The sequence below is a fragment of the Aphelocoma coerulescens genome, chromosome 5 (assembly GCF_041296385.1).
Source record: "Aphelocoma coerulescens isolate FSJ_1873_10779 chromosome 5, UR_Acoe_1.0, whole genome shotgun sequence".
NCBI lineage: Eukaryota > Metazoa > Chordata > Aves > Passeriformes > Corvidae > Aphelocoma > Aphelocoma coerulescens.
This window is the reverse complement of record NC_091019.1, coordinates 32349974-32374190: the sequence shown is the minus strand read 5'-3', so window position 1 is coordinate 32374190 and position 24217 is coordinate 32349974. Positions and strand designations below refer to the sequence as shown.

Sequence of the window (24217 nt, the reverse complement as noted above, 5' to 3'; positions counted from 1 at the left end):
GTATGTTTAAGCAAAGAACAACTTACTGTTCCTTTAGAGATGCCTTGTTTATTTTTTTGCTGTCCTCTTTCTAAAGCTGAAATTCTCTAGTTAATTTTTTCTCTTTTGAAAGAAGCTAGTCTTAATTTAGAGATAGGAATGTGAGTTGCTGTTTTCATACTTCATATAGTTGATATAGTAATGTTTCTGTGAGGTTTCATGAGAGCAAGTAGAGCAGATATAGGCTGCTGCTCTCGTAGAAATACAGAAGCAGCAGTGCAAGCACAATCTTTGTTGGGTATCAGTGGACCCACATAAATAATTTAAACCCCTTAAGTCAATCCTTCTTTTGGATGTATGAATATGGCTTCTTGTTAGTGACTGCTATGGTTCAAAGTATCATAAAGTGTTCATCTGGTGACATTGCTGTTTCTGATCTCCATCAGCATGGGGGAACTGTAATAATGATGCTACATAAATTTCAAATGTACTTCTATCAAGTAAAGCTAGTAGCTGGAGAATGTTGCATCTTTGAAATATTTACAGTCTAGTTAAATATGAGCAAGAGAAATAAAATTTTAAAAAGGTGATCTCTAAAACTCTTGCCCTGCTTTTGCTTTTTATTCTCCTTGCAGTTTTCTGTGGCTGACAGACCTGTTCTTGAGTTTGGAGTTGGTTTGTATTTTTGACTATCATTAGTGACTCAAGCTTGAAAGAAAATTTGTCTTAATACTTGAAGCTGTTATGATCTAGCATTTGCTAGATGCAGTGGCTCTTCTGTGTTTTGAGAGCAGCCCCCTGTCTTGTTATCCTGCTATTTTGATTGGAAATTAAGGACAGATGATGGTTTTCAAAGGAAAATAATAAAACCTTTCCTCTGCTTTGTCCAGAAATCAAAATAACTTATTCCAGATTAGCTCTTGAAGTTCTGGTCTGAATGTCAGATTTCTGTAGTCAATCAGCCTAAGTCAGATTTTAAACTTCTGAATTCATGTAGACTTATGGCCTCTTCAGACTTTTGGTTAGTTTCTGACATGCTAATGTAGTATACCTGCAGGTAGTAATTTTAGTTAAAAGAGTTACTAATAATTAGAAAGAATAGTTTTAATTTGCTTTATGTCATCTTGGAACGCCTCTTTCACAGCAATCTCCACTGCTGGATAGAGTATTTTCAGTCGTCTTTATTTGTGTAGTAACTTCACTGCAGTTATTTTGTTTGCAAACTGAAAAGTGTAACACTTGCTTTAGGGAATGAAGACAGCCAACTGTAAGAAACAAATTGTGGATTTTCATATCAGAAAGGCCTGGCCACAGCACTAGCATCAAGTAGCTTCTAAAGAACTCTGAATGTTGCTAAAGTCCAGATACTTAAGCATACAGTGGTCAGTCCTAGAATCTGTATTTCCTGCTTGTTCCTGCAGACTTTATTTGTTGGTGGTTGTTACTAGCTTTTGTTCATCTATTGGTTTGTGTGTGCTATCACAGAACCTGTGAGTATAGTGGCAGTGATGGATTGTGTTGTTGCTCATGCTGATATCTGATGATTCAGTTTTAGACAAAATTGCCTCCTTCTTCTACCCTGGCTAACTACCCAGTTCTATGCATGAAAGCATATTTGCAATGACTTATTTTTCTACTTCATAGGATGTACTTTAATCACATGCAGTGTTTCTCAATGAATTATTCAAACAGGAAAGGAAATCCATCTTTTTGTGAAAGGCATTCTTTGTTGTATCTTCAGTTTTCATTGTAATGTATGCTGAACTTAAACATTGTGAGAATTTTTCAGTTTAGTCTTTAATTTCATGCTATGTCCTTCTGTATTCTTAAAATGCTTACAGAAGCAATATTTTGGCTGAAGCTGGTGCTGTATCTTTTAAAATTCATTTTCCTTACCTGCTGTAGCATAATTGATAATACCAGGTCAGAGAGGGCTCTCCATCGCCAGGAGGGTGCCTGTCTGTTTGCTGAGCTGTAACAAAATGGTGGCTTTTCACTTCTTTTTTTTTTAATTTGCTGGAGTTGGATCATAGTTGTTCTGTGAACTAATGGCTGGTTGTCTTTTAAGTTAACTTATTTTTACTGAAGCAATATAGAATATATTCCTAACTTCAAAGTGTCCTTTTTTTGGTCACCTCTTTGATGTAGGAAGAATCATGTGCTTCTTATATTACCTAGAGTGATTCCCAAGGTTGTGCCCTTACACCTCTCCAAGATGAGAACATCTTGAAGTGTCATACTGCAGAATGAATCATGTGTCAGGTCCTTTAGTGTACAGACAGTTTGTTTACAATGCCCTCAATTGATGTCCATATATTACAAAAATTATTAGAATAATAGAAGATGCTGAGGTGGAAGAGACCCATCAGGATCATTGATTCCAACTCCTGGCCCTGTGCAGGCCACCCTATTCAATGTTGGTCTTATTGCATGAAACTTTCCTGTAAGGCTAGTTGTCTATTAAGTAAGCCCTGCAGTGCTTCTGTCCATTTCTGTCCCTTTCTTCGGGGGGATTTTGTCTTTAGTGTCTTTGGTCCAGCTGCAGGAGCGTTGTGCATGTGTACTTTGTTCAGCAAAACACTGGACTTTGCTTGTTGGGAGGCAGTTGTTTATGCTTGGCAAGAAGCAGAGAGGGTCAGTGTCAAATTACTTTGCAGTTACTTCTGTTTAGAAGTCTTCTGGATCAAGGTGTTTGAAGAGAGCTGTAATGGGATAAGAAGAGTGCCTCAACTGCTTCCTCTTTGCAATTAACAATCAGTGCTAGGTTGGATCCTTGTGTTCTAGTCCTCAGCTTATTTCAGATCCTGTTGTCCTAATGGATGGATCCAACTTGCTCTTGTTTCATAAAATATCTGCCTTTGACAAGCTGAATTCTGTTGAATTTCATGGTGTTGCTCTAGGAAATAATTTCAAACCAATAGTTATTAATCCAGAGAGGGTGAAATCACTAGGACGTAATGGTGTATATGTTGTACCTCAAAGTATTTATTGGTAGGAACTGTAAATTACCTGAGGGAAAGTTATTTTTGGGTAGAAAAATGTGGTTTGCATCCCTGGGAGAGATACAGTGGCCCTATATGTCTCTGCCTGTCCAAAACCTTTTACATGTGGCTTTCTTCATTAGCCATCCTTGCTTTTGCTCCTAGATTCAGTCTAAGGAAAAAACCAGGAGTCCTTTCCATGCTCTGAGTTCTATGTAGCCCATTTTTCTATTGGTGAATTTCTGGGTGTTATAGTTGCACAGATGATCCAAAAGTTACATGTACAGACAGGGAAAATTTAATATGTCAGCATTTTGGAATGTCTTATAGCACCTAGGTCTTCACAGTTTGTGTGGGCTGGTGACAATGGACTTAAGGTGGCAGCTTCTGTGACAGTGTATAGCGTGCTCCAGCTCAGACTGAGCTTCGTGTGTCAAACAGGCAGTGTTCATCCAAGATACTGGGATATATTTGAGTCCCTGATTTTTGAGAAGGGAAAACTTGTTTTGAATCTGCAGTCAACATAGAGAAACTTTTGTTTAACTGGTGGGATAATGTGTGTTGTTTTTTGTTTTTTTTTATGTTTCTCTCAGTGACCCTGGTGGAGGGATTGAGATGTCAGAGTTCATACGAGAAGCAACTCCCCCTGTTGGCTGTAGTTCACGCAATTCTTATGCTGGGATAGATCCAAACAACCAGGTGAGAATTAAAGCTACTGCAGTTGTTGCTTTAGTATTGCTGGCTTTGCAATCTGTAGATAACCTCTTCCTATTATTTTACGGGGGTTTTTTTTTGTAATTTGTATTAGATTAAGCAATTTATCTTTCTGTATGTAACTGCTTTATTAGGAAGGCATTGCATTCTCCCAGCAGCATAGCTCTCTCATCCCATCATGTACTTAAATTAGAAATGGCTGGATTTTGTAAGGGAGCCTACTGTCCCATCAGAAAGTGTTCACTTTTGCTCAGCTAGCTTTCTTCTGATTTAATAAATCAAAATGGCTCAGAGCATGGTGAGCTTAAATACAAAGAACCCACTGTGGTGGGATTCCCTTGTCCCTCTGGGTATCGGTGAGCCATTAGATAGCTCAAGCTGTATCTTCATCCTTATGTTCTAACTTTTTCTTCCTCCCTTACTTTTGTTTGTTCTGCCATTTAAAGCTTAATTGGTAAATTTAAGTGCTGTATTTGAGGGGGCTTCTGTTGTCTTAGAAAGTATCCACTGCTGATTATCTCTTGCAATTGTAAATAGCTTTTTGAAAGTTATTATTCCTGGTAGTTCAAATTTTGCAGTCAAAACAGTTAGTTTGCTAAAGTATAAAGAAAGATAAACTGCTAGAAATGGAAAGACTAAATCTGCTTATTTTTTGGATGTCCTCTGCAAAATATTCACTTTCTTGATTGTTCAGCAGGGTTGGAAAGAAAGCAATAAATAGAGATTCCTGCCAGATGGAAGTGCTGAAGAACATGGCTTTCTTACATTTTAATGTAACTGCATTATGCTCTAGTTGCCTTGAATTTCACTGGGGAAGTTGCTCTGTTTCCATATTATGTCTACTAGGTTTGTGTTCGAATTCCATAGCACTGGATGTGCTGTTCCTTCTGTCTGGGTTGTGATGTTTAGCTAGTTGTGGCTACTTTTTTATCAACCCTTCATGAGGACAAGTAGATGGTCTGGCCAGGCTGTACAGTTATGTTGACAATGAGCAATGCAGCATCATAGGAAAGACACAGAACCTGTCTTTGAATGACATGGAAGTCCTTGGTGTGGTATTACAATATCATGTTCTTCTAATTAGCTCTCTGAGCAAGCAGTAGATAACAAAGTGCAGTGGTATGCTAATGTTGGTGTTTTATCTGAATCATGCTCAGTTATGCAGCATAGATACTCTTAAGAGATTTTCCTTCCTTTAAGAGAGAACACCAGCAAATGCCAAAGGAATAGGAAGCGATGGTCTATGTAGGAAGACGGAAACATGATGCCCAGACTAGTTCTTTGACTTGACTTTGGGAAAAACCTGTTCCAAACATACTTACAGTTTTAATATTAAAGCATGTGAAGAAGTTCAAGCTACTGGGACAGAAAGTATCGTGTTTAGAATGTATTTGTCCTAATAAAATTAGTATTCACTGGTCCCCTGTGATTGAATGTGTAGCATCAAAAGGGAATGTGAACAGTAAGCATCTGATTTCTGTTCAGTTTTTTGTGTTAAATAGCTTTCCTATGATGATGCATTTGTATTCAGTGACAGCATTCAGCAGAGCATATTACTGAAGGGAAAAAATGTTGAAACATGACAAAATGAGTAACTAAAAGTGTGTGACAGTGCAGTGAAGAAAATGTATTAAACAAGCTCTTAGCTGCTTTTTCACATTACCCATAACAGAGCCATTGTTCTTCTGTGGTATGGCTGAATAGAATCTGCACACATCTTCAGGTTACCAGAAATTGCTGTGCTTACAGAAAAGAATTAGTAGAATTATGCTCTTTTCCTCAGAGTAACTTGAACTAGGAATTTTTGGAAAACAGCATCCCAAATTTTTGTGTATTTATGGGTTCAGATTTTGCCTTTGAGTGCTCTTTATCTTATTTCTGAGTAATTTAATTATCTGACACATGCATTTTTGTATGCTATCTATAGTTAAGAGAGGTTGTATTGAAAATATTATTGAAGGAAAGACTAAGTTCTCTTTACCATCTCTGTAAAGTAATTTCCTGTGGATTATAAGATATATGTAGAAAGGTAGACTTCAAACCTAAATGGTGAAATTTTTTTGTATGAAGAGGTACTGTGCCTGCTGGTTTGCCATTGAATGTGAAATTACCTGGAAAAATATGGGTTTTTTCACATGGGAGCAGATTTTGATTTAGCTTGGTGTTCACTGTGTTGAACAGATAAGTTTTATAGTAAGATTGTGTTTTCTTTAAGCATTTTAGACAACCAGAATCACTGCATTAAATTATGTGCTTTACAATAGCAGTTATTAGTGTAACACTGCACTTGTACTTTGTTGCCACATTAAGTAAGTAGAATTCCTAGATTAGAAACTGTTTTTAAAATCAGCATAGTAAAGTTTCCAGAAATATTGGTTTTTGAATGGAATAGTGGTGTGATGTAGTTGGATGCTTAATTACATGACTTGTCATCTCTGCTTGCAGTGGACACATAGTCCAAATTTTACAGCACTGTGCTGCTGGATGCTCTTGTGCCTTTAAAAACTTCTCCTAGGTGTATAGGCAATACATGTGTTGCAATAATAGGGAATAACAGTTGTTTATTTCCTGAAAGTGTACAGCTTTTTACATAAATCTCTGTTTTTAGGTTGGATCTGGGTTATCTCGCCTGGGAACAGCAGCAACCATCAAAGGTGAGATTTTTAGCTATTTAAATTATCTTGCAGAAGCACTTCAAATCGCTGTTGTTTATTATGTTGTTTCCAAATACTGTCTGCCATACTCATCTTGATTTTTTTTTCTTTTTTGAGCAAAATACAGCATTTACTAGTTGGAGGAAGTCTTCTTTGGACATGGAAATTATATGACCAAAACATGAGGAGAGGATATTCTGGGGCTCTTGTTCCTTTTCCCATGTAATGACAGGTTTTCCCTTTGCCTATAAAATGCAGAGCCAAAGGGTTGGTTGGGATAGACTTTTCTCTACTGTTTTGAGTTCAGTGCAACCAGTTGCCATTCTGGTATTGTATATCAATGACTTGATTATTCCTGGTTGCTTGGCATCTAGCTAAAGTGTTTTCCAGCCCTTGTGAACGCCTCTAAAATAAAAAGATAACAATTTTGCATATTATGAATAATTTATTGTGAATTTATCCAGCCACTAATAAGGCAAAAAAAAAAACCTGAATATGAATTTTTGTCACCTTGATTTTTTTCCCCCTTGCTTTTCTGACCATTACAAGTATTTTCTTAGTCTACCCCTCTTTTTTTTTATGGACAACGATGCAAAAGTAAATGTTCCAATAGATACACTTTTAAGGGGGAAAAAAAATTGTTATTTCCATTGAGGTCTGTGGAAGATAAAAGAAATAGAGTAGACAGTACTTGTATCTAAAAGAAATCTTGTGTTATTGTAATTATGTAATTATTGTTACTTACCTATAAATGAAGAAATACAAGCAGCAGTCTTTCATGACAAGTGAGAATGTAGATGTATGTGTTAATACTTTGAGCACTAGTACTCTCATTTATTAAAATTCACAGGTGATACTGACACTGCCAAGACCTCTGATGATATCAGTTTGAGTCTTGGCCAGAGTTCTAGCCTATGTAAAGAAGGGAGTGAAGAACAAGGTAAAATTTCTTCTTCTCCATATTTAAACATGGTATTTTGTTACCAAAGACCTTTTGCTTAATATGCTAAATAAATTAATGCAGTTTGTTGATACCCTTTCTTAGAGTCTATCTTGAAGTTCCCTGTTTCCTTTCTTAATTACTCAAGCTTCTGAGAAGCATAATTTGAATGCTTATAACTTTATTATTTGACTGTGTGTTTCTTGTTCTGGCATCTTCCAGCAGGTAATAAATATTTACTGTAACCTTACTGCTGAAAGATAGCTAACTTAATTTCTTTAGACAGTATCTCAGACTACAGGTGGCTTGGGGTTGTAATTTGCTTTGCTTACAAGTACAGACAAATGGAAATGGCTTTTCTATAAAGTAAATAACCCCATACAGAGCTGTATGTTCCTAGAGCTATAGACTGCTTCCAAGGTGCAAGTTATTAGAGCTTGGTGATATATTTCTTTTTTTTCCCTAATATTTAAGGAAACTGTTAGCTTGTGTTCTGAAACAAAACTTGACAATTTTTCATTTAACTTCATTACCAGAAAAAGAGCTGCTCTGACTAAAACAGCATAAATCCAAAGGGTAATCTTTTGTTTGCTGATTTTTCAAGTACCTGGTGATTAGGAGGAAGTTAACTCTGAGAATATCACCTTTCATTTTTCCAGTCTAATCACTGATGGGTGATTAGGGCCATTAGATGGATGATTCAGTCATTAATGTGTGTTTCAGTGCAGAAAGTGTGTTTGAAATAGACCATCACAGGTGGCCATGCTATTGTAATAGGTCAGCAGGGTTCTGCTACTTTCAGCTGAGTAATGTAACTGTGAAGTCTCTTAAGTTGCATGTGTTCACATACACTCTACAGAAATTCAGCAACTGTAGAAACTTAACTTGGCCTCCAGATCTTCTATTTTTAGTGACAGTACCAAAAGGGAAAGTAGCCTGACTTACAGTACTGCCTGCAGGTGGACACTTTTACAGGAGACTGCTTGTGATGGGTAAGAGGAACGATTGTTCTAATCAAGAGCTAAGTGAATCGTCATGGTTTGCTTTAACAGCAAAAACTACTGTGGTATTTTTTTTTTTAGGGGTAGTAAAACTCAGTGACTTCATAGGGAGTTTCATTATGGTACAAAAAGACCTGTAACAGTGACTGCATCCTTGCTAACTGTGAGCTTACTTGGTATCTGGTAGGAAAGGTGACTTTTGTTGTGTTTTTGGTGACTTCAGAGTTAGTGGGGTTTACTCTGTTTTTATTAATAATCTTAGTTTGTTTACTCCATGTAGGAACCAAAAGAATAGGCAAGGTAGTCTTTTATAAGAAACTTTGGGCTACGTAAAAATATTAAGTCTGAGACACATAAGCAATAGAGGATGTTGAGGGCTTGTCAGAACTGCATTGTCTTATTAGCTGCTGGGGTAAGCTGGTATTGGTGGTTTCTTTCATTATTAAAAAAAGCCTGTCATGTTTGCCCAGATAGTATAAAATATTTTTAAATGGTAATGTGATGCATTCACAGTACTTGCAATTGGATTTTTCAGTTAATTTACTTTGTCTGATATAAAGTTTTAAAGCAAGTTGTATAACTTATATGAATGTTTTTCATTAATATTTTTAAATATGTACTTCAACAGATTTGGCGACTGATCGGAAGCTTTTTCGTCTGGTGTCGAATGACTCGTTTGTCTCCATCCAACCTTCATTGTCCTCTGGACAGGATTTGCCAAGGGACAACAGTGACAAAGTGTGCCTCTCGAACAACCAGCTTGTGGACCAGTCTAAAAACAGTGCATGTGACACAGAAGTAGCTTCGCTTGTAACTCTGCATTCTCACTCCTATAGGAAGGATCATAGACCACGAGGTGTACCAAGGACTTCTAGCTCTGCTGTTGCTTTTCCAGATGCTTCACTAAATGACTTCCCCCTCTATCAGCAAAAACGAGGACTAGATCCTGTCAGTGAGTTAGAAGCTTCCAAGCCCCCTTCTGGATCCCGAGAGTCTTTGGGTGAGAACTCTTGCATTTCAGGAGTTTTTCAATTAGATGACATTCTGAAAAGTAGCAGCCCTCAACCATTGACTAAGAGTGGGAAGAGCAAATCCTTGAAAGCAGACAAAAGTATGGACAGTCTGAGAAGCCTGAGTACTAGAAGCAGTGGTTCAACAGAAAGCTACTGCAGTGGGACTGATCGTGACACCAACAGTACCATCAGTAGCTATAAAAGTGAACATACTAGCTCAACGCATATAGAAAGTGTATTATCAGAGCACGAGGAGGAGTCTCCTAGAGAAGAGAAAAAGGATGGTAAGAAAAAAGACTGTGGTGTCGACTCAGAGGATGACAGTAGTTCTACTACTGACAAAAGGACTAGTAGCGAAAGGACTGCTGTGGAAGTGAGCCCTCTGGGTGGTGTTCAAGAGGTAAAGGGTTCTAATGCATCTGATGAGATGCTCAGCCAGAAAGGTCTTGGTGCCTCTGCTTCAGAAGAGGCCAATAAGAACCCACATGCCAATGAATTAACTACACAAGCTGACAGGCCGCTTGGGAAGGCTGCTGAACAAAGAGAGGAGCAGAGTGAGAAACTAGCTGTGTTAGTAGATTCAAGAGCTTCTAAAGAAACTAGTGGAAAACAAAAAGAAGGAGATGTTCGACCAAAATCTTCTAGTTTAATACATCGAACAGCCTCTACCCACAAGTCCAGCCGGAGAAGGACAGGAAAAAAGCGGGCTAGTAGTTTTGATTCAAGTCGGCACAGGGAATATGTTTCCTTCCGAGGTGTATCTGGTACTAAACCTCACAGTGCTGTGTTTTGTCATGATGAGGACTCCAGTGATCAAAGTGACTTGAGCAGGACATCAAGCATGCAGTCAGCTCACCAGTTCAGCAGTGATAGCTCTTCCAGCACCACCTCCCATTCATGCCAGTCTCCTGAGGGAAAATACAGTGCTTTAAAGACCAAATATGTTTCTAAAGAACGTGGGGGCACAGACTCTGAAAATGCTCACAAAACCCACGTAAGCTCTGAAGGAATTAGCAAAAAAAGATCTACACGACGGACTTCTAGCACAAACAGTGCCAAGAATCGTGCCAGAGTGTTAAGCCTGGACAGTGGTACTGTAGCTTGTTTAAATGACCCAAATAGTTTAATGGCACCAGGTAACATAAAACAGTTAACCACTTCAAAATCTGATTTGGAAGCCAAAGAAGGAGAGGTGCTAGATGAGCTATCTCTGTTGGGAAGGGCTTCACACTTAGAGTCAGTCACTCGTTCTAGGAATAGCTTACCAAGCCAGGCTACATTTCCTGAAGGGGAAGAGCAAGAGTCAGCAAGTGGAGGTAAGTAAATGACCTACCAGAAGAACCTTGTCATATTTTGTTAATGAGTCTGGTATCTATGACTTAAGTTAAAACTATACTTTAAGCATCCTCCTGTTTCTTCACTCTTGCCCAGTAAAACTGAAAAAGCATTTCCTTCATAATCTCTTGGAAGATCTACAGAAATGGATGTTGAATTCAAACAGCTTTTTCAAAATCTCTAAGTAGAGGTGTTAGGGGTTTGTTACCAGCAGTCTTCATTAATTAGAGCTGTATCTTAAAACTGTTATTTGTGGTCAAATCAAACCTGCTCCATTGTATTGAGTATTAGAAACTACTGCAGCCTCTCTGGCATGGCTTGAGGTGCTATCAAGAAATAAAGCCAATCCCAAACCCTTACCATGTTGCCTTTAATTGTGAATTCTTACAATGGTCTGGTTACTAAGTTGAATTCTCCTAGGGATTTTATTTTTGCGTAGCCTTGCCATTGCTGGCTAGACAGTGTTGTTTACTTCAGGTTTTTTTGTCTTCATTATGTGAACACAATAACCTTACAGTGCTGGAGAGGAATGTAGTTTCCTCTTACTTTCCCTAACTATTGTTTTGCTTGGTGTAATGTGAATAATGAGTTTACCTGTAGTAGCTGTTATTAATACAGATTAGTAGTGGCATTTAAAACAAAGTTTGGAGCTCTTAATAGTTTTTTGGTTTATTGCTTGTTACAATGTTTGTTTCTTTTCTTGGTTATATTGACTGCCTTAATTGGAAGACTTTTTGTGTCAAGGTAGATAAACGTCCTTAAAATACATTTTCAGAACAGTATGAGCTTGTTAATTACCTCAGTCTGACTTCTGGACTTTTCAGAGGCCAATACCTACCAGATAATCTGGATCTTTACATCTAGGTGGACAAACGCTTCGTAAAATTGTATTTTAGATCAAGACAGGTATTTTTAACAAACTATAGCGAATTTGACTGTTCCTATTATATAGACTGCCTAAGCAAAATAGTGATTCATTTTAAAAAGAAAGGCTTCCAGCCCACAGTGAGGTAAGATGTATGACCAATAGTGGGGTTTTCTTTTGGTTTTTTTTGGGTTTTTTTTATGGAGGTTTTTTTGTGGTGTGTCCCCCAGTATTAACACAAGCACTATAAAAATCAGTACAGTTAATTTCTGGGGAGGGAAAAAAGTGTGCCACGCTGAAGTCCAGCTGTGTATTGATTATTGATCAAATTTGACTGGTTTACAATTTAGTTCAGACCTATTTTTATGCTTTCACTGTACCAATGTATGCAGATTTTTTTTTGCTTTCTTGATTATTCCTAGTAACAGATTCTGCAGTAGGTCTAATAAAAGAGTCAAGATTGCTCTAGTACTAACTCTACAAGCTAAATACTTAATGCACATTCTTCCTAAGGCCTTGTTAAAGTGACAGCTGTTCATGTCTACTGAGAGTAATTTGACTAATGAAAGGTCTCCTTTATGTATTTGCCATTTTGAGTCTATGCTTTCCTTAGCACAAAATTTCTTTCTGTTTTGTGTTATTACTGCTTAAAGGTGTTAAGATTCTCTCTTTATGTGCAAAGGAGGATTAACATACCTTACCTTTCAGAACATGTCAGACTGTATATGTACTTACTACTTGTCAGTAATCTGGAAGAATTAATGTAAGACAGATGCTGTATATTGTGAAATATTTTGATTGCTCTTTTGAAGAGTGAAATAGTGAGGCAGACGAACCTTAACACATTTCAAAGCAATCTTAAAGATGCAAATCTATAGCAGCTTAAGCAGGAAAGGCTTGCTGCCATTCCTGCTGGCCCGATCAATTTCCAGTTTAAAATTTTACATGGTCATTTTGAAGTTGTTAGTATTTTTAATAAGTGGCAAGTACCCAAGTATAGTACTTCTCTATGGGTTGTAGAATGTCTCTAAGAAACAATCTGGAATCAAGTTCTCCAGATCTGGTGACATGATATAGTTAATAACACTTGCTGTATATTGTTTATTCTTACCAAGAGAAAAGGAAGTATTTCCTTTATGACTGTAAGAAATGAATGTTTTGAAAGCAAAACAAAACTATGACTTACTTTTCTTTAGCACTACTTAAATTTATGTAGTCTTGTCTAGCACCAAGGCAGTGATTTTGCATTTATCTGTTCATGATCAATCAAATTCCTTCATACTGTCCTTCTTTACTGGTTTTTCCTGTGTATGTTTTGTTGGGTTTTTTTCCCCCCAAATTTATAGCTTATATTACAAGTTTTGTAACGTGTATCTTCAGTTGTGGCTTTCTTCTTTAGACTTACCCATGACTAATAGTAATGGGAGAAAATGTTTTAACTCTTAGGCGTCTAATTGCTTTATAGCCAATATTTCTCACTACTTTTCTTCACCTTTTGGGAGGTTTTTTAAAGACATACATGTGTAATATAAATACATGTTATATGTATGTAGGTATAGAATTTTTTGGAGAGAATTAAGAAATTATTGTTGCAGGTGAATTACAGAATAAACGGTTTGGATTTTCATAAGATCAAGGGATATTGGTTGGATGTGATTTTTAGAAGTAGTCTGATCCAACCTCCTGCTGATATTAATGCCACCTCCTCTTTTCTAGTCAGCAACTTTCAGTTCCTGTTTTTCAAATATGACTTAAATCGGTAATTATAACTTCATTTTATCCTTCAGTCTTTAGGGACTAAACTAAGAAGTACATTCTTGTTTGTGTAACTGCTAAAATGTGTTTCATAATAGATAGGGCCTTTACTAATCTTCCACTAAGCAGGATGCTATACAAACTTGTACACATTTCACTTCTGCAGATACAACTTAGTAGTTTCATTTCTTTATTATTATGCCAGGAAGTGGTGAATGACTCACTTGCTGTAAGATAGTATGTGCATTCGAATAGGATTTGCAATTCATTAAAATGCAGAGAAACAGCATCTGAACATTCTGAATTTAAGTGTATGTGGTGGATGTATAACAAAAAATGGAAGATGTCTTACAGTAGTTATCCTTCTTTAACTATTCAGACTCCAAAAGTAGCTAGTGAATTGGTGAGTCATGGGTTAGTTGAAGTTGTTCAGATGTCTAGTGATATTTTGGAAATACCCCCTTTGCACTGTCCTGTACCTCATTTGTGTCAGATGTGTGCTGTTTCTGGATTGCTGTTTCTAACTGTTTAAAGAGCCGCCATAGTGCTGTATATAACACAGTGATGTTTTGTGCAACTTGAGCTGGCCTGAAAAGTCAAGTCTTCTCTCCAGTTCTATATTAACTGTAAAAGATGTGCCCTTTAAGTTGCTACTCTGTTTTACAGCTTGCTGTAATTTAAGGTTTATTTACTTTGAGTTCTTGAGATACATACCCTTTTGTAAATAAAACTGCATGTAGTGTGATGCATTTTTCCTTCTGTACATTGCATAGCAATATTGAAGTAACAGTTGATACTGTTTTCTGTGTTTTGAGGTTTGCAGTACATCTCTACAGGCAGGCAAAATAGGGCTTTGTGAGTTTGGATTAGTTTTGTGTTTCATGTGACACATGGAAACCTGTTCATCTCTTCAGTCTGTGTGTATTTGTACATACAGGCTTAGCATGTCTGCCTGCAATTACTAAAATTCAGTTCTCTGTTATTCAGCCAATGGTCATGTCAGCTGCTAGCAATATATTACTTTTTCCTACTATGCTGATGTTGCATATGGTCTATGTCATGACTCAATTTGCCTGTGTTGTAGAGCTGTTCCATGCTTCTGATGGCTTTAGTTTTTGCTATGTTTTCCTGCAGATAGAATTAATATAATTACAGAAGATGGGGCTTCTGATCTTGTTTTCTGTGCATCTACTAGTTCATGCTCAAACGACTAAACCAAACAGTTTTGCATGAGAAATTGGAGTTTAGAAATGTTAGAAACTGAAAAATGTGTAGAGTTCCTGTGATCAGGTTGCATGCGTGTTGGCTGTCTCTATTAATGTATTCAGCAGGACCCTGCTGTAACTGGACCCAGGTAAGCAGATCAGCTGTAGAAAGGGCTCTCTTCTGGATGAGATTCTTTATTGGAAGCAAAAGATTGTATTCCATTACTTGAATTTTTTAGATATTAACTAGCAGAGTTGTAATGCACATGACATTTGGTTCAAGCATGACAGAGTTTTTATTAGCCCTTTCCAATATCTGACTTGGAAAGCATTATACTGTACTGCCACAGCTTTTGTGTGTGACGGTTGAGTTTTGCAGAGTTCCTTCTGATGTTGGATGGATATCTTGTCATCTCAGTAGAGGTCAGATAGCTACCATTAGACACTTAAAGATGTAGACAGTGTTAGGAATGATATGAGGCTACTGTGGAATTTCTGCAGTTTTGGAACTTACCAATGAAATAACACTTGGAATGAGTCATGCATCTATTAATTGTTAACCACTTCTAGTAAAGCAAAATTTTAGTACATTTTGTGGGGACTCGATCCTGTTCTGTCCCATTTTTGGTATTTATGGGTAATACAGATGCTTTCATTAGATGACTTTTGCTTGATTTGGGAATAGGTTCCATTTTGTTGACATGTGTTGCTCATGTATTTGCTAAGTATTCATCTCAAACAGGAGTTGAATAGGAATTTTTGATACTAGATAAAAATGAAGCTGCATCTTCGTGCTACTTTGTAGATGTACCTGGGTTTATTGGTATGCATATAAGCAATAAAGTTCTGAAAGCTCTGAGCTGTGATGGAATTGCTCACATTGCTGCAAAATGTAGCTGTGAGAATGAACTTCGGAATGTATTGAAGTTGGCCACTAATTACCATTTGGTTTTTTAGTTAAGGCCATGTAATGCAATCCTGATGTTGTGTGTATGGTACACTAACATAGTATGCCACGTGTGCTGGAAATGCTGTGTTCTGAAGATTTACAGCAACTTTTCCTTAAGGTGAATAAACCTAAATACAAAGTCAGAACTAACTTTAATAAAGATTAATGTCAATTACAAATGTTTGTCTACTACATGAACATAATACTAGGTATCGATACCCAAATCCCAGGATCTAGGGTCTGTATTGGGCAGGGGATCAGATGAGGTTTAGCTTTAGTTCTTCTGACCTGGAGTCCATCAGCATTATATTCAAGAGGTCTATGTGAGTAGCCTAATGTTTTTAAAAGTGGAATAATTCAAGTGGGAAGTACAATGAAGTAGAATAACTAAGACTCCTAGTTTTATCTTTGGCCTTAGGATAAAAATTTTACTGTCAAGCTGGTCTGTAAAAATATTTGGTTCAGAATTCAAACCAGATGGTTTTATTGTCCTGCTTGTTCCCTCCTTGATGGTGTTTTGCTTTTCAGATTGTTGTAGTGACTGTTTTGGCATAATTGTAAATATTTCTCCAGGCTAGTTTCAGACTTTTTTTTTTTTAATAAATGCAACCACAACACTGAAGTCTTGGGCTTTACTTTCTTTCCTAAATTGTGTGTTGTTTTCTTCTGCACTATTTTCTAGCAAAAGTTTATAACTTGGAGATCTGTTCTTCATTGTTTTTCCTTTGCTACCCACATCTCTGTTCTTCAGAAGTAGTCATTAGTGATATTTTTCATTAAATATCCACAGTAAGTTATAATACTCTGAGCCAATATTTTGATTTTTTTATCAGAGAAATATAAGTAATCATTGCAATTGTAGGTTTTATTAAGGTGTGTTAATAATATGGTGATAAACAGCTGAATACTGAAGATATGGACCGAACAGACTGCTTTTTTCTGCTTGGGTATCTTTCAAGTATGGTTTTTAATACAGTGTCAGGGCGTGTGAAAATAAACTATAAATGCCTCAACATTGAGGAGAATGATAGTGCTAATGCATAAATGCATGTGAAATACTTCTTCTCTCAGGTTTTGAACACAAATGAGATACAGATGCTCAATACAGAAGAACAATATTTCAGCTGTTTGGTTTGGCAAAGTATGTTCTGTGTTAGAAGACAGATTTCATGGCTTATGTGAGTGCATGATCTAAAAACTATTCATTCCAGCTCTTGCTGAGAATGTGTAGGCTTAGTAATTAGTGACTGAAAATAGTTAGATCACAATTTCCCATTTGGTAGGCTGAGAAATGGCATGTCCAAGCATCACTCAGGTTGTGTGTGCACCTTTAACCATGCTTAACCTGACTAATGTTCAAAACCATCTAGGCTTTAAGTGATGGGGGAAGGGGTGTAGTGTTTTTTGGTTGGTTGTTTCTTTTTTTTTTTTTTTCCTTCTTTCCTGAGAAGAGTGAGAGACTTTGTGCTGTGGTAGGGTTTTTCTTGCTTTTTAGTTAGACTGTTTGCAGTTTTTTATCCTAAGAACTTTATGGTTGTCCACATGGATACTTCACATTTGTCTTACTTTCATACCATATCTTTCCAGGAATCTTCTTATGGAGAATTTGTCTGTATTTCAGAAATTGTGTAAGGCACTGGGTTTAGCATTTTTCGGTAGCAAAATGAAATGGTCTTGTCAATGCAATAAAACTTTGGCAGTTCTGCTTTTGCATGTTGTGCTTCTTAAGCTTCCGTGTTCTAAGTGTTGGTTAAAAATGTGGTAACTAGCTGCAGGGAGATGTTGCAAAGGTTTTGGTTTGATTTTGTATAAATGTTCCTGTTAAAAAGAAAATATTTGTACTTTGTTTCTTAAAGCTAGGTGTCTTACACAACAGTTGTGTAGTTGTAGTGTAAAACTGAGAGTCTTCAGTTCTGTTTAAAACCTAGAGAAGCTACAGAGGTGAATGTAAAAAGGTTTAATGTAAAGTATCATTTCAAGTGTCTGATGACAAAATAATATCCGTGAGACTTTTTAAGTGTGTAACTGCTAATTTGGCTCTTTTCCAATCAGAAGTGTTAAAAAGGTTAATTTTAATGCGACCATCCATGCAAACATATTCATTAACAGATACAAGTGTCATTATTTCTTCTTTGAAATTAACTGTATTATATTTGGGAATAGGTGTGTGAGGGGTTAAGTTTGCCACAAGGTTGTCACTAGGTCTCCACCTCTTACATTATTGATCTCTGGGGTGTAGGTTTGTATTTGTAATTTTTGCACCTTGAACTTCAAACATGACTTTTCAGTTCTTCAGAATAGATAATGTTGGGGACTCATATTCATATGGCAACATGCAGAGGAAGTGCTTAATTTTCTTGACATTAAGTGTAGTGATTCAACACAGAAGTGTAGAATAAAAAAAACCCCGTAGAGCACCTTTTAACAAACATTCTGTAAGCTGAAAAGCTTGTCTTCCTCTACTGATTTAACTAAAGTAAGCAGGAACTTTAAAAGCATTACCTGTGTTACCTCTTCCTGTTACATCTAGATTTTGTACATGATTGTAGATGTTGGATCTTACATTTCTGGAGACTAGGATAAGTTATTTTAAGTAGCAGTATCGGAGAAGGGTGTGAGACACATCATAAATATTAAAGAAAGCTTATTTATATTAAAACATGAAAAAACTGCTCTCAGATCATGGTGGAGGGTAAGTTAGGAACTTTGTCTTACTTCCTACTGGTGAACTCACAAACAGTTGCACTGCTCCTCCTCATTAAAGGCAAATAGAAACACAAATAATATAAATTAACATAAATAGCTCTCCATACTGGTATAAATGTATTTTAAATTGTGTGTCTTTTATGAAATATTAAAAAAAACCCACCAAAAAGCCTCCCCAAAACTGAGCAAATGAAAAAGACCAATACAACAAAGAAAACAAAACCACAACCCCTTTGGTTTTCCTGTACAACCAAAAGCAAACTTTGTTCAGTTTGGCTTTCCACACTTTGTGCTAATCCTCTTTGCTCAGCTAGCTTTTTTTTTTTTTTAACTTCCTTAGTCATGTTTTCAACATGCAGTTTCTTGCAATGTTGCGTAATGTTAGCAGACTTGGAGCTTGTTGGTCTGAAAAGCCCTGCAGTCTTTTCAAAAACTTGTTGAGTCGTGTAGTGACCCTGGATGTCACCGCTTACATTCAGGAAGAGTGTGTATAAAAGATGTGAATTGAGCAAAAGTTTGAAGATGATAAATCAAAAATCTCATGGTAAAACAGGTAGAAAGCTACACCAAAATCTACTTTGATTTTAAAAGTTAAAATGAGATAATAAAAGGTTAGAAAATGCCAAAGCTGTTTGCCTGTACAGCTTTGAATTTAATCCCCAAGTACATATGAGTTTTTTTCATTTTATTTTATCTTCAAGCACGTTTGTATCTCTAGTTTCCTCACAGGACATTGCCTCTGTTAGTTCTTGAGATAGACTTGCTTTAGTGATAAATTGGAGCTATATAGGGAGGACCTATCGTGTTTCCACAGTCTCTGCTTCAGTTATTGCAGAAGATGATGTTTACTAAAGAAAAACAGATGTCCGTGTTAAGTATGCTACCTTAAAGAATTGCACTTGAACACTGCTTTTGCTAAGTAGTTGCAAATGGTAATTAAGATGCAATGCTGATGTTTACCATGTTTTAATGGTAGTGGTAATTCAGATACACTGCAGTTATGACTAGTTACTGTTCTTTATTTCATGTTGCTTAACTATGATCTGATTATCAGAATTGCTTTTACATCTGAACTCAGTGGTAGCTGTGTTGTAAATACGAATTTTTATATGCTGATGTGTATCCTAGAAAAAATGAGCTTTACAAATTGTCACCCAAAATTAATGGGCAGTTTTGACCTCGTGTCAGGATTCAGTCTGTCTCGTTTAGTGTGGCTCACTTACTTTGTACTTCAAGTATGAGAGCTACGAAGAAATGCTTAAAGAAATTAGGCAGTGTATTAAAATAAAGCTGTATATTAAACCACAGGAGAAATCTATTGAATTCTTGCTGAAATGCCCTGAAAAGGTAGTATAATCTATTTGTGATTAGAATTGTGAAAACACTTGTGGGGAGGAATGAGGAGAGAATGAGCAATCCCTCATTTTCCTGAAAGTACAGGAAAGGACTGAATTAAGGATGCCCTTAACTTCTCTAGTTTTGGTAATGAAATGCTTGTAACTTGAATGTTGGTGTTAAAGTGTATCTCTTCATGTAGCTTCTTTTGTTTTAAAGCAAACTGTAGATTATAGCCTCAGAGAATTCCTTTGGTAACCTGTGGTTCATGGGTGAATTAAACTCTTGTTTCAGTCTTTATTGCTTGAGCTATGGCAGTACTACACAACAGTAGTAGGTTGTTATAGGTTGTTGTTTCCTGTAGACCAGCATTAGAATCTTTGCTGGTAAGTGTTGAAAGCTTAATGACAGCAGTGTTGTAACTTGAAATGTGCTGAAGTGCGTGTGGGTTACTCTGCCTGCAGTATTTCTGCCATTGCTCTCTGTGTTTTGGGTTTTTTTTGGGGTGGGAGAGAGGGGGTATTTGTTTTTTTTTTGTTTGACAGAATTCTTGGTTTTCTCACTCTAGTACAGCCTTCCTGGCTACCAGGTTGTGACTTCCCTGTCAAGGTAGTGATTCTCCTCTTGCACTGACTTCATGTCAATTTTTTTTTCTCTTCCTTCACTTGCCTGCCAAACCCTATTTTCTCTGTGGCCCATTCATTTGAGCTCTTTAGTGCTCTGCATTCAAACTGGCTAGGAGCTTCCTTGGCTTAGGAGGAAGAATTCTCAGATTGTAGACACACCATGAAGCAGTCCAAATCTGAAACTGTTCAGACTGTAGAGCTTAAGGAACACAGCTGGATTTTGGGGGATAATATGTGGATAAATATTTTAATCCCTTGAGTACATACAAACTGGTTTTTATGATGTTGCTTTATAACCAAACCTTTTGTTTGGCGAGTCGAAATAACAAAACCATCAGTCCTTACAAAGAAAGTATTCTCTCACTTACTCTCAACCTCCTGCCTCTGTAAATTATATTGTAACTAGTCTAGAAGGAGCAACATGTATCCCTTGATGCTTAGGAGAAAAAAAAAAAAGCTACTCTTGCTTTGTCTCCTGAAAGAGTTGTGATGAGGTTAACCTCAACCCTACCTGTTTGTTAGAAGTTACAAAATTGAGAAGATAATGGTGAGAGGGGGTAGACAACTTTGATAGGTTGTCCTTTAGGCTTCTTCTTAATTATCTGTTCAGTGAGATAAAGGGTGAGGTCAGTTGTCTCTTCCTGCCATGTGTAAACAGAAAAGATTTGGGCTATCTTTTGCAACCTGGCTATTCGGATCTGGGGGTAAAAAAAAAAGTAACCTGTATATTCAAGAACACTCCCCCAACCCCCGAGATGTTTGCTAATAACTGTGTGTTGTGATCCTGTCTTGAGGCAGCTTATTTGAACAGTTAGGGCATAAGCTACTTTTGTTGTTGCAAGTCGTTAACTTGGGGAGGGTCAGAGGGAAGAGAGGAGTCTTAAGTTACTGTGTACCTAACTAGGATGGGTTCTTATTTGACCTAAAGTCTGTCTTGATGCAGCAGCACAAGCCAGCGAGGAGACAGTGACATTTCGCCGTGAACGCAGCACATTTAGGCGTCAGGCAGTACGACGCCGGCACAATGCAGGGAGTAACCCTACCCCTCCTACATTGCTCATCGGATCACCCCTCAGGTAGGGTATCTAAATGTTCCACCATATTTAGCATGCATGCAGCAGACCACTTCCCCACACCCACCAGTGTTGCCAGAAAAGCACTTTTTACTTCCTTCCCCACCATAACCTCCTTGAGCTGTCACTGCATGTCACTGTGGGCTTGTTGAATTGTGCATGTATATGTGGCACTATTTTAAAAATGATCAGGATAGTCAGTCTCTAACATGTTACAGCTGTTTTCAGATTGATATAAAAATTAACTAATGTTAACAAACTTAGCCTCAGTGGTTTTTATCAAAAATTTTAGAAACTTTTACTTTCAATCAATGAGAAAAACCCAAGATAACAGTATCAGCACTCCCCATTTTGGTTTTCTTGAAGAAAGTAAGCATTAGGGACTAGTACTGTGATCACGATTCACATCTGTAGATTGTGAGAGATAAGCAAAGTGACAGAACATTATAAAGAGCTAAGTACATATGGAGGCTCCAAATCTGAAATACAGGTAAACCTTTATGAAGGTCTGCAGCTTTTTGCAGCAGAAGAGAAAAAATGAAGTTAATAGAATGCCCAGTATTGCTTAATATTAAATCTAATTGTGTGGCACTTTGCATGCCTCGGCAGTGTTTGAAATGTACTGTGTACATGTATCTCAGGAGTCCCCCAGCCTTTACTGCCCCTTTGTTTACAACGCTCAGCCTAGTGATTGTTGTAGAGTGGCTCTGTTTGATCTATCAGCCTGAACAGTAGAAACAGCAACCACAATAAGTTTTTAAACTTGTGTTTTAAGTCTTTCAATTTTTTGGTTGCTTATGATATTGGAGAATCTGGTGAGGAGAACATGACCTGTAAGAACATCCCCTATAAGTATCAAAGTAATTCTTCCTTCAGTTACATGATAAATATGTAGGAGTATTGAATATGTTATATATTCTTCCTTCGTATGCTACACTGTTTTTGTGTTTTGGGAATATTTATGTAATTTTTTTGAACTAGGGAAAGCTGTAGAAACTGAACAAGTAAAAAGAAGATACTTACAATAGAGGATGGCAGAAGAATTGTGCCATCTTTGTCATATCACTGAAATACTTGAGGACTACATTTGCAAATTTTCCTCAGGCACAGGGGGATTGCAAGAATGGTACCTAGAAATCTAACAAGTGAAGGATTGACTTCTGTCATATCAAGAACTGAAACTAGTTAGGTGTGGTTTTAGTGGCTAGTGCAGTATGAAGCACTAATCATGTAATTTCAGAATTTTTTTGTTAAGCTTTTGGTCTTGCTGAATGTAGGGTGTTCAACTTCAAGCAAGTGATTTACTTCATAGTGGAGGATGATAGAACGTTGTATTCTTTCAGATCGCTTTTGCTTTAACTGGTTGCTTTCACTTGCCTCTGATTTTTTTTTTGTTTGTTTTCCTTTTTATAAAGGAGGGTAGTGCAGTTCTGTGTATTGCTGCATAAGAGGCTGTGCAGACTGATGCAATCTCCTTAACTGTGTATTAGTTAGAAAAGTGTTTCCTTTCTTGTAGGTATAAAGTAGGGAAAATAAAGGACTGTTTTAAACTGTGGTTGACAGCTGCCTCATTTCACATGCTAGTGCAGTCATTAAGGTTCCCATGGCTTTAGCTTGACTTCAGTGAGAGACTGTGAAGTAACTTTGTGAACCATGAATTTCACTTTGTGAAGTGGGAGTAACTTTTCAATCAGACAAGATGTTCAAGGGTAAAATAGCAGGTTAAATATTCTAGCCTTGTATTTCCCCATAGCATCTTTGTTATGTAAGTTTGTTCCATTCTAAATTTAAAAAACCCAAACTGCTTACTGTACTTTCACTAACATAATGACATACATTACCAAAAATACTTCATAATATAAACATAATCAGAATTGAATACTTAGTGAGGTTAATTTACTCAAAGCGCTGTTCGTGATGCTAAATGACTGCTCCTTGGAGTGGAGTTAAATTGCCCAACCAGACACCAAAGTGCTTTCATATTTGTTTGACACAAATTCCATTTGAGCTATCAACTGTTGAATGTATCTGAAAAAATAAAAATTTATTAGTGTTCTAATTTCTAGATGAACAGTCTAAAAAAAACCCTTTCCTCTGTATGGGTGGCTTAATTTTAGTGTAAATTCTGTGTTACTGGAAGGAGGAGACCCTTAAGAAAGATTTAAAAGAAAAGAAATCATGCCTAAAGAACAAATGTGAAGAAATACAGAGACATTTTTAGCCAGTTACCACTAAGAAGTTTTCAAAATATTGCTGTGATTGTACTGACATCACTCCTATATGCTTGTTGGTGAGCTGCCCCAGTCTAGTTTCTGATATTGCTAATCCATTACTTCAGATATTTAACTTCTAAGAGTATTAGATTTACTAATCTTTAGTTGCCCTGATGTTATGTGTTTCTTATTCTTGCCAGCAAAACTTTAATCTCTAATCTTCTAACTCTGTCATAAAATTGGATGTTGGGGGAATGTTCCCTAGGATGCGTTGCGTTAAACCTGATGTCTTTTTCAATTTCCTATCCATGATTGCAATTACTTTTCATTTCTTCTGTGAAATCTTTAGGAAAAGACAATGGCATTATATATGTGTGAGTTTGGCAGTGGTAAACAAGTAAAACCTGGTCTAGTAATATCTGCTAGTTTGATGCTAAATTAGACACAAGATTATTTTGCCTGGTAACCTAAAAACAAAACAAACCCCAAATCCCCCATAAAATGCCATCCACCCCTGCTTTTGTCCTGTCTGAATGTCAACAGTGTTTTGGGCACTTAAAAAATAAGTATGCATTGGCATCCCATGTAGTCAGTGGTGTATGCATGTGTGTAAGTGACTGTATGAAGCAGAATTTTATTTTTACAATAATCAGGCAGAGAATAAACACCTTTTTTGCATATCTGTGCAATTGGTTGACATCAATACTTCGGTGGGATTTTTTAATTGTGACAGATGTGGATAACTATTCAAAGGGCAGCTGTGTATATACCTCTTGGTATGTACCTGCTATTTATGGGAAAGCAGCATTGTTTAGCATTGTTTTGGTGTTGCTGATAATACTTAAAGAACACAGTGAAGGTTGGCGCATCTGC

General features: G+C 36.9%; 1 protein-coding gene across 10 annotated transcripts in view; it reads left to right on the top strand.

Moving 5' to 3' along the window:
• PCNX1 (pecanex 1) overlaps window positions 1-24217 on the top strand; it is a 90770-nt gene that overhangs the window by 10729 nt on the left and 55824 nt on the right. For 4 of the 10 annotated variants that reach the window (XM_069017535.1, XM_069017533.1, XM_069017530.1 and 1 more), the window contains 5 exons: window positions 3554-3659; window positions 6283-6328; window positions 7179-7268; window positions 8898-10598; window positions 21002-21134. In XM_069017535.1, the coding sequence (XP_068873636.1) occupies window positions 3554-3659; window positions 6283-6328; window positions 7179-7268; window positions 8898-10598; window positions 21002-21134 (2076 nt within the window). The remainder of the gene's footprint in view (window positions 1-3553; window positions 3660-6282; window positions 6329-7178; window positions 7269-8897; window positions 10599-21001; window positions 21135-24217) is intronic. The other 6 variants (XM_069017537.1, XM_069017536.1, XM_069017539.1 and 3 more) reach the window with 5 other exon arrangements.